Raw genomic sequence first — 10,197 nt, 5'->3', positions numbered from 1 at the left:
GGAGGAAGTGAAGGATCGACACCGTAGTCATTGGTGACGCAACTGCCACTCTTACTTCTTAACTCCTCTCATTTCCCTGTCCTCGCCTTCGATGCCAACCCACCGCTATCCTCCATCCCTATAGTTCTATCCTTCATCCCCATAACTCTGACATTGTCATCCACCGTCTCGTCACCCACCAGTGTCCACCATCCAATACCAATTCTTCGTCTCTTACAACCATCTCTCTGGACCCCAAAAACTCCCATCTTTCCTCTTCCCCACCCACCCTCCTATGTTGACCCTAAACTCAAACCCGAATGCTAACCGATTGAGATAGCCGAAAAGCTCACTCGAGCACAAATCACGAAGCTATATCCGATGATCCAAAACCTACAAGATTTGATCTTCGATTTTATATGGCTGTTTAGTTCTCAAAAACTTTTCCCAAAAAAATCACATCGAATCTTTAGACATATGTATAAAGTATTAAATATACATAAAAAATAAAAACTAATTGCACAATTTGCATGTATATCGCGAGACGAATTGTAACGCTCCACTTTTCGCGTGACGTTAAAAACTAATTCGACAAAATCCTATATGCAAAAATTTCGTTCTTTGAGTGAGAGTCTAAGTCGTGCCATGGATCTCAATTCAATCTCCATCATTGTTCCCTCTCATCGCCATCAAAATCCTCCACCTCAAGTTTCCAATCCCGATTCAGGTTTCCGAAATCAAATCCTGAAATTCAATCGCCTCCTTTGAATCCTCGCCAAATACTTGTCCCGATTCCACAAATATCCGAGTCCACCTTGAATCCATTCCTTGACTCCTCCTTGTTTCCCTGAGTCCAAGTAATCAAATTCGAAATTCAATTCCAAATCCAAATCCCTTCCAAATCATCTCTCTGCAAAAGTCTATTTTGCCTCCCCCTTGGTCGTTGGGCCGATTCTTCCTTCCTTGGCCCATCTCCTCCCTCAGCCTCACACGTGCGTTGCACGCGCCGAGCCGAGCCGAGAGAGAGCTCTCTCGCTCTCTCGTTCTTTCTCTCTCGATGCTTTCTCTCTCTCACGCGCCGACGTCGATTTCCCGCCGGCATCGCTCAAACCTCCACCGCCTTTGCTCGTTCCCGCGCGCGCTCCCTCCATGGTGGCCGACCGCCCTCGGTCGCCATCCGCCCTGGCCCGCCTGCGCCGCGCAGCCGCTCGCGCCCACTCTGCCGCCGCCCCTACCTCTGCGCCGCAGCGCGCGTGTGTCCAAGACGCGGAGGCAGCGCCTCTCTCTCCCACGCGCTCTCTCCTCCCTCAGCTCGCCAAAATCGGCAAGGAGCTGAGCTCCTTTCTCCCTCCCCTTTTTTGCTTTTTCCCCGACCGGCGCCACCATCACCTCCTTTGCCACCCGTGACCGCCTCTGTCACAGCTTGACCGCGAGTCCGCCACCGCCTCTCCTTGATCGCCCGTGCTTGGTTCCTTCCCCTCGAAGCTCCACATCCCGCGCCTATAAAACCACAGCTGAGCCCCTCCCCTCCATCTCTCTCGTTTTCGCCCCCCCCCCCCCACCGCGCCATTGCAGCCGAACAACCATCGCCGCCCTGTTGCCGCTCGACCCGATCTCGTCGTCGCCGTCCGCCGCCGAGCACCGGAGGAACCGGTGCATGCGTGGGCGCGTGACGAGGAGCTCCGGGCGCCACTTCTCCTCTCTTCCTCCCCGGCCGCGCCCACTCGGTGCCGCGCCGTCCCACCGTCGCGACCACCTCGCCACGACTCCCTCCGATCCGCGACGCCGTTTCCTCTCGTTGGTGAGCTCCCCGCCGAACCCTTTCCTCCTACCGCTCGCTATGCCGCGCCCGCCGCCGCACGATGCACCACGCGCCTCGCCGTTGCTCTGTTTCCGCCGCCGCGCGCAGTCGCGCGCCGTCGTCGGGCCCCAGCTCGTCGAGCACCCTCACCAACACCGTCCTTGAGCTCCCTAGGACCTCCTCAAACCATTCCCTAGCACCGCCGTCGCCTGGCATGGCCTCACCGCCATTACCGTCCGCTCCCGGAGGCCGCTGCTCGTCGTCGGCCCTCCTCAGTGCTTCTCCGCCCCATCCGACACCGGAAACGGATTCCTTGAACCCCGGAGATGCTCCCACCCCTTTGAATCGAATCCTTGTCGTCTCGTTGTGTTTTCCCCTTTTTGCTCGCCGGTGATTGCCGCCGCCGTAATCCACCACCGTCGGCACCTCTCGCGCCGATTCCTCTCGCCGCCACGCTCCCGGGGATCCCCTTGAGCTCCCCCTGACTGTCCCTAGGCCACCGGCCTTCTCCTTTGCGTCCGCGCCGTGTCGCCCCTTCCGCCGCCGCATAACGCCACCACGCGTGCGTCGCCGGTGACCATCGGGTCCCGCGTCACCACGTGCGCGTCGCAACCCCATACCGGTTCGGCTAAGTCCGAGCCCGCGCGCCCTTCTCTCTTCTCGCGCGCGGCCACGTCGGCGCGCCAGCGAGATTGGCCGCCACCGCCGGCCGTCGTCGCGCGTCGTCTTCCCGATCCGAGCCGTGGAATGAGTTCCCCTTCTCCTCCTCCTGCCGCCAGTGCTAGCAGCCCCTCCGGCTTGCCGCTGTTCGCCGGATCCCGCCGCGCGCCGTGAGCCGTCCGATGAGCCACCCGACCTCCTCTCCCTTTCCCATCCGACGTGACGTCCACGTTGGCGCCACCTCAGCCGTCGGCCCCGCTTGACCAAGTCAGCCGACGCCCAGTCAGCAGCCGCCTCCTCTCTCTTACTCTTGGGCTTGGCCCAGTAGCCACCCTCCTCCTCGGCCTGATAAGTAAGACAAACAAAGTCCACATAGACTCCCTTCGTCCAAGCCCAGTGTCCATCACCCAAGAGCTAAAAGTCCACAATTACTCCCTCCAATTGCTCCTCTCTCTCTCACACCTTCTTGTTGGCCCCACATGTCAATGAGTCAAAGATATTCTTGGGAATATCTTTTTCAATACTCCACACATATTTCTCTTTTCTAGAAATTCAATAAATCATTTCCTATATTCCAAATTCCATAAACCCATCCTCTTAATCCGGAGATTCCAATAATTCGTCCCCTCGAGCCCGTATGTCAGTGGATGTCAATAATATTCTTGAGAATATTATTTCTATAAATTCCATAAACCATTTCTCGTATTCCAGAAAATTCCGACAAATCATCTCCTTGTCTAGAAAAATTCATTTAAACTTCCAAAATTCATATCCCTCGATCCGTTCGTCCGATTGCCTCCGTTCCACTTCCAATAATTCCATTGAATTGTGATCTATCTAATGGCACTATTAATTAGCCTAAATAGGACATTTTATTTGGTCTTTGCTTAGGTTTTTGATTGTTTGCGCCTAGTTGCGGTTATCGGATATTTTTCTTCAAGCGGATTTCTCGAAGATTTGTGAAGCTTCGTGAAGAACCTGAGCAAGGCATGCCACCTTTGAACATATTGAGCCTATATTTGAACTTAATTATGTTACTTGCAAAATATTATGCATTGATAGGATTGCACTTAATCTGTTTGCCCCGTCTGCAAGGCAGACCGGTGGGCCTACCTAACTTGTTGCATCTGATCCTTCTATTGTTAATTGTTATATCATGTTTCCTTGTAACCATCTAGTTGCGCCTCGATAATTCGTGCACTCTGTGCGAGTATCGATGGTCGCCTTCAAACTTAAAATTTGAGTAACTTCTTGGGTAACACTTGGTTTACAAAAGTTTTGGAAAACCTGACGCCTGGGTCGGTGCCTTGTGAAAGAAAATGAGTTTTAAAAATGAAACTCGCGACACAAGGCCATTCCTGGGTGGAATACTTGTGCAGTCGCATTTAAGGACCGATTCCTTCGGAATTACATCCGAGCATACAACAATGCGACCATATGGGTGTAATGGGACGCCCCTGGCTGAGTAATTAGCTAATTAGGGGAACCATGATGCCAAGAGACATGTGGATTCAACGGGGTGGTGTCGGGGAGAACCCTCGGGCTTCCTGGCACAGTATGGTCTGGGACCTAACCTGTTGTTGGTCTGGGACCCCTCTCGTTGGCATATGGCAACCCTGTGTCGGCTTTAGAAATGCCTTGTCGTGAAAGCCTCAAAGTCGCCAGACGTGGCTGTTCTGCACGGGCTGAGTGACCCAGGTTAGTAACGTCGTGTGGGTAAAGTGTACCCCCTCTGCAGAGGTTATTAAACTGTTCGAACAGCCGTGCCCACGGTCATGGGCGGATGTGAGGTGATTCCTTAGCGTAGTTTTTGTTTTACCCTGTTTTATGAAAAGGTGTTAAGGTTTGGGAAACCTAATACTTGGGAAGCATTTAGCTGTCCGGGGGACAGCGGGACCGGGTGTCCCTAGAAGTGATTGGTCGTTTGGGGACCACTATTATCGGGAAGTTTGGAAAATTGGTTTGGTTTGGGAAAACCAGATTTGAAGCCAACTCTGGGAGTTGTGCAAATCTTGATAAATAAATTTGTTACTTCTCACCTCCCGACCGAGCTGAGACTTGTCTCGCTCTGGTTGTGGAAAGCACACACTTAGATTGTTGAAAACTTGAAAACAAAACTGTTTGCAAAATAACAGCCTTCCCTTGAAGCTTGCATTAACCACCTAAGTTCCCCTGACTTGCTGAGTACGTAAGTACTCACCCTTGCTCTCTATATAAATATAGTTCTGCCAGCTCCGAAGATGAAGTTGAAGTGAAGTGAAGATTAGGGTTTCGTCCTAGTTCCCTGCCGTTGCCTGTGGCGTTGGGTGTTAGTCCGTTGGTTGGTTCCGCTGCTGCTGCTGTTGTTGGTGTTTGCCTCGTCCGTGTCGCCGGTTGTATTCTCGGGCTGTCTGAGCTGCAACCTAAGTTAAGGTAAATAAGTCCTCTATTAATTATAAGGATTTGCAATGATTCATGTTTGTCACCGTGGGTACCAGCGCTATGTCCTGGGACTGGTACTGAGATCGCGGTTTCGTAGGACGCTGTTCACGCCGTTTTCCTACGACACGCTCCTGTCAGGTGCCGTTGTACGGCGGTGCCAGATTGGGGTGTGACATGAATCTTTTAAGACTAATTAGTCCATGATTAGCCATAAGAGCTACAGTAACCCATATGTGCTAATGACGGATTAATTAGACTCAAAAGATCCGTCTCGCGGTTTCCAAGTGAGTTACAAAATTAGTTTTTTTATTCGTATTCGAAAACCCCTTCCGACATCCGGTCAAACGTTTGATGTGACACCCAAAAATTTTTATTTCACCAACTAAACAGGCCCTAAAGATTAGCAATTCTCGTTCCCTATATTTGTCAATCCTCAATCCGTGTATTGTGACCCTTGAATAAACACGTCAAAACAACTAAAATCTTTGATTACTATTAGATCCCGTAGAATTATTTCGTCACTGACGTTAGGGGCAACATTGAACTTTTACAGCACACGGGGCTGAGGAAGAAGAAGAAGATGGTTGCCATCAGCGCAGCTCGGCGGGCAGCGCAACCCTCCGGCTCCTAGCGGCCTCCTCCCAGTTGAGCGGCACGCGTCCCTCCCGGTCACGGCTCAGCCGCTCCTGCGCGCCGCCGCGCAGCTTCTCCAGCCGCGGCGCGTCGCTCTGGTGCATCACGAACACCTTCCCCATGTTGAACACCGCCGCCACCAGCCACAGCACGCTCCCCAACACGCACATCGTCCACGCCCAGCTCCGCCCCTGCGTGACAGTCAAACCACACGGTTTTGTCATGGCGTCGTGCATGCCAACGCCGGCGGCGAGGTTGCTCGATCGAATGGATCGCGCGCTTACCACTAGCACCGGCGGCTCGGGGCGTCGTCGGCGGTTGACGACGGCGCCGACCAGGAAGAGCAGGCTCCCGAGAAGCATCGGCACCTGCACGCTCGACTGCAGCAGCTGCGCCCGCCCGTCGGCGCGCTCGTACACCTGGCACGAGTTGAGTATCGACCCCAGCAGCCACACCAGCGCCGCGGCGAGCAGCGTGTTCGCCGCGTGCGTCTCCCTCTCGCCCTGTTCCATGTCAAAGCAGAGTGATCGCCATGCGCGTTGTGCACTTTTGCCAACGATCTAGCTATCTGAAACGCACCTGGGAGAGCAGCAAGGCCATGGCGACGATGGCGAGGACGCACCCAGCCACGTGCAGCGCCGGCACGAGGAGCTCCACGAGGCCGAGCTGGGCGTCGTACCTGACCAGCCCCACGCGGAAGTCCACGCCGGCGAGGTGCGCCGCGAGGTCGTGCGCGTTGACGGCGGCGACGAGCGCCAGCGCCACGGCGGCCACGGCGAGCGCCGCCCTGCTGGCCCCGCCCCCGCCCCCGCCGCCCGCGGACAGCGCCGCGAGCGCCACGGCCAAGAGCAGCGCCGCGAACACGTACGCCCCGGCGTTGATGTACTCCCACCGCCGCACGGCCAGCGCCGGACCGTACATGCGCGCCTCCCTGGCGGTGGCTAGCTTCACCATGGCCGCCCTGGGACTCAGCTCCTCAACTGAACGCGACGCCGATCGAAAGCAAACGCTCGCTGATCCGCTAAGTACGAGTAACAGTTGCGGTTGCGCGAGTGCGTCAATGCGGTGGGCCGGGGGGAGTTTGTTGGATGCGCAGTCATGGCATGCGACTACGTGGCGCTATGCATGGCATCCAGAGCTTGTGTGCCTCCCGACGAAATCTCTGAAAGCTAGTGGGGACTTGGAGATTGGCGTTTCTGCCTCCATAACCCAGATGGACATTTTGCTCGCCGGGAACTGTACCAGTGTTACATCTGGCAATGGCATGTCTGCAAATTCAGGTGTCACCTGCTCTTGATTCATCGAGACGATGACCGATAATATATTTAGATATTAAGAAATGGAGGGATCGGGCTCAGCATCAGTTCAATGAATCAAATTAAACTACACCTATTTAACGTATAGTCGTAGTTAAACTTGTTTTTTACGAATTGTAGAAGTTAAATTTAAACTTACATATTTATAAAGTGATATATCATATGTTAATATATCTTCTTAATTTTTTTCATAATCATTTAAGTGACATGCGATCAACGAGGGGATATTCTGTCAAGGATTAAAATAGTTTCAACTCCCGGGTTCAGAGTTGCTACTCAATTCTTCAGGTTCAGACTTCAGAAAGTATTATACAGACTCAGCATCAGTTGATAGGAAAAGGAAATTTAATGTCTTTTCTTTTGAATGCACAGCGTATGAGCTATGCTAAGCAGGGATCGGATCATCCCCTGCACCGTATCTATATGCTAAGTAAGAATTACTTACATCTGAGGTGCATATGTACCGCGACCTCACTTGGAAAAAAAACTCGTGGACACACACACACACACACACACACACACACCGTTCCTGTATCTATAACACGGAATCATCTCAGTGTATTTTGTATCTGTAATCTGCAATGCAGAGGGGATTATGCAGAAATTATATACAGCAGAATATGCAGAGTAGAATGAATACCTGTGGTTGTTGGTATTTGCTAATGCTATGCAGGTTTGGGGAATTAGTAAGAATTGCTAGGAATACATGCTTGTACTACACGTTTTATGCACAGCAGAGAGACGAGACGATTGCATGGTGGTTTTCACATGTATCTGCGCAGGTATTCCACTCGCGTGGGGTGCTTGAGCTTCATGAGCGCCTTGAGCTCGTACTTGCGCACCATCTCCCTCGAGATGTTGAGGTTTCCGGCGATCTCGCTCAGCGTCCGCTTCCCCCTCCCGTCCAGCCCGAACCTCTGCCGGATCACCACGCTCTCCTTGGGCTTCAGCGAATCCAGCTGCACATTTATACATACATTCGATTCGAATCACATTTCAAAGGAAATTCAAGAACAGAATTGTTCTGTTCATTTACAACTTACGAGGTCGTCGATGGCGAGGCGGAGGAGGGTGTTGTGGCTGCTGGTGTCGACGCCGATGGCGTCGTCGTCGGTGACCTCGTTGATGAGCTCCTCCTGGGTGACCCTGTTACGCGCGTGGAGGGAGTAGGTGGGCCTCGTCATCCGCACCACGTCGCGGTACCTCGCCGGAGACAGCCCCACCTTCTTCATCACCTCCTCCTCCGTCGGCGCCCTCCCCAGCTCGAACGCCAGCTCCTCCCGAGCCCTGTGGATCTCCTGCCTCTCCTGCACCCAATCAATCAATCAGCCAATCTGAAGATTGGACAAGACGAGATCGAGCTGAAGAAGGAGGAGGAGGAGTACGTACGGATTCCATGGCGAAGGGGAAGCGGGTGAAGTTGGAGAGGGTGATGGCGCGGACGATGGAGTGGCGGATCCAGAAGAGGGCGTAGGTGGAGATGCGGAAGCCGCGCTTGGGCTCGAACCGGTCGATCGCCGTGATCAAGCCGTTGGCGCCCGCCTGGCAGATGTCGTCGAACCTCTCGTCGTTGGACATGTCCGGGTAGTACTTGTTGATCGTGTACAGCACCAGCCGGAGATTATGCTGCCATTATTATATTATTCATGATCAGTCTCTACTGATTGCGTACGTGACAGTAGTGACACTAGTTTAGTGAGTAACTGAGTACCTTGATGAGCTTGTTCCTGGCAGCTCGGCCGACCTCGAGATGGCGCCTCATCTGAAGAACGGACATGTTCATGGCCTCGGCGAGCTGTGCGTCGTTTGGCTCGCTCTGCACTTCGTTCTCCAGGTTCTCCTTCATCTCCAAGATCGCCTGAAATATATTGATCCATCAACCGGATCCTAATTAGTCAATTTCTCCAACTAATCAAACTAGCTAAAACAGTTAGAATCATCAAGGCAATTGGCAATTACCTTCATGGGCTGCATGATCCTGAAGAGGCGGATGCTCTGGGCGGAGGTGAGCACGGGAGGGATCTTCATCCGCTTCCAGTCGAGGCTGCCCATGTCGGTGGACACGGCGTGCTCCCGGAGCAGCATCTCCTCGAACCCCCGCTCCTCGTCTTCCACCTTGCCGGCGCCGCCGCCGCCCTCTTCTTCCTCCCTCCTCCTCATCTCCACCCTCTTCCCCAGGTCCATCCTCTGTCCCCGCCTCCTCCTCCGGCTGCTCCTCACCGTCACCGTCGCGTTCCGGCTCCTCCCCTTCGATGACACCCATACGCATGCACGATCAAGATCGATCTAGCTAGCAAGCGAGAATCCATTCTTTCGATTTGATTTAGAAGAAGACTAGCTAGGATGCTCACCACTCTGCCTTTTCTCTTCCGCTTGGTCTGTTTGCTCTTCTCGTCCTCCTCGTCGGCGTCCTTCTCCTCGACCACGGCGGGGCTCAGCTTGTAGATGCTCTCCAGCGCGGCGGCCACCTCGTTGTAGTCCGTCCGCTCCCGCTCCCGCTCCGCGTCGGCCGCCGCGGTCCTCGACGCCGTCGGCTGCGGCGGAGGGAGCTTGGCCGTGCCCTGCTTCGCCGGCGACGCGAGCGCCGAGCAGCTGGTGGACGACGGCGTGCGCCGCCGCGGACCGCCGCCGAGGGAGAGCACGACGGGCGCTGACCGCCGCGGCGAGCGCCGGTGGCACCCAGCGGATACCGGCCGGCTCGGCGTCGTCACAGTGGACGCCATGGCAGACCAGAAAACTCTAACCGAACCTTCTAGAACCTTCCCCGCTCGTTCACTCGTGTGTGGAATGGAATGGAATGGAAGCAACAAGCAAGCAAGCAATGGCGTCGACGGAATCTCAGGCGAGAAGATGCTCCTCTCCTCCCCGCCACGCCATATAAGGGGCCGGAGGCGAAGGCGCAACGGCCGCCACGAGCTCCCTTCCGGCGAATCGGACGGCCAGGAACCCACGGGACGACGGATCGGACGGTGAGGGAGGCGGCGGCGTGGCGCGGAGGGGCGCACGAGGTTGGTGGGAGATATGCGTGGATGAGGCTCGCGCCACGTGGGCGATGGCCATAAGCCGCGTGATATTTTCGGGATCTCTCGCTTCGGTTTCGGGTCCCTGGGCCCACCGATCAGTGACACGTGGAGGCGGAGAAATCGGGAAAGTCTGCATGGGTTGGTGTTCCGCTGTAATTCAGTGGGCCTGTAAATATTTGGGCTGAATTTGTGGCCACATGATTTTTTTTTTTTGGAATTATATTAGCACAAATTCTTCTGCAATTTCTGAGGTCCACAAGATTGTGAGTTTACGTGGGCCTAATTCGGCCGTTTTTTCTCGCTGAATGGTCATCTTGTACGACTCGCCTACGGAAATCTACGGTGTCCACCAAGTTTGCACTAC

At 54.4% G+C, this 10,197-nt stretch overlaps 2 protein-coding genes across 2 annotated transcripts; both read right to left on the bottom strand.

Moving 5' to 3' along the window:
• Positions 1–5,229: 5,229 nt before the first annotated feature.
• LOC127774898 (uncharacterized) lies at positions 5,230–6,767 on the bottom strand. Its single transcript, XM_052301188.1, has 3 exons — positions 6,074–6,767; positions 5,779–5,997; positions 5,230–5,685 (listed from the first exon to the last, which is right to left on the bottom strand). Exons 1-3 carry the CDS (start codon positions 6,446–6,448, stop codon positions 5,452–5,454), a joined length of 828 nt encoding a protein of 275 aa, XP_052157148.1. The 5' UTR covers positions 6,449–6,767; the 3' UTR covers positions 5,230–5,451.
• A 575-nt stretch (positions 6,768–7,342) lies between these two features.
• LOC127772586 (RNA polymerase sigma factor sigE, chloroplastic/mitochondrial) lies at positions 7,343–9,663 on the bottom strand. The gene is made up of 6 exons (XM_052298524.1): positions 9,162–9,663; positions 8,770–9,057; positions 8,522–8,668; positions 8,200–8,436; positions 7,854–8,117; positions 7,343–7,769 (listed from the first exon to the last, which is right to left on the bottom strand). The coding sequence occupies exons 1-6, from the start codon at positions 9,531–9,533 to the stop codon at positions 7,575–7,577; spliced, it is 1,503 nt and encodes a 500-aa protein (XP_052154484.1). The 5' UTR covers positions 9,534–9,663; the 3' UTR covers positions 7,343–7,574.
• Positions 9,664–10,197: the final 534 nt, after the last annotated feature.

The sequence above is a fragment of the Oryza glaberrima genome, chromosome 5, assembly GCF_000147395.1.
Source record: "Oryza glaberrima chromosome 5, OglaRS2, whole genome shotgun sequence".
In the NCBI taxonomy this organism is placed as follows: Eukaryota; Viridiplantae; Streptophyta; class Magnoliopsida; order Poales; family Poaceae; genus Oryza; species Oryza glaberrima.
This window is presented reverse-complemented; position numbering and strand designations above follow the sequence as displayed.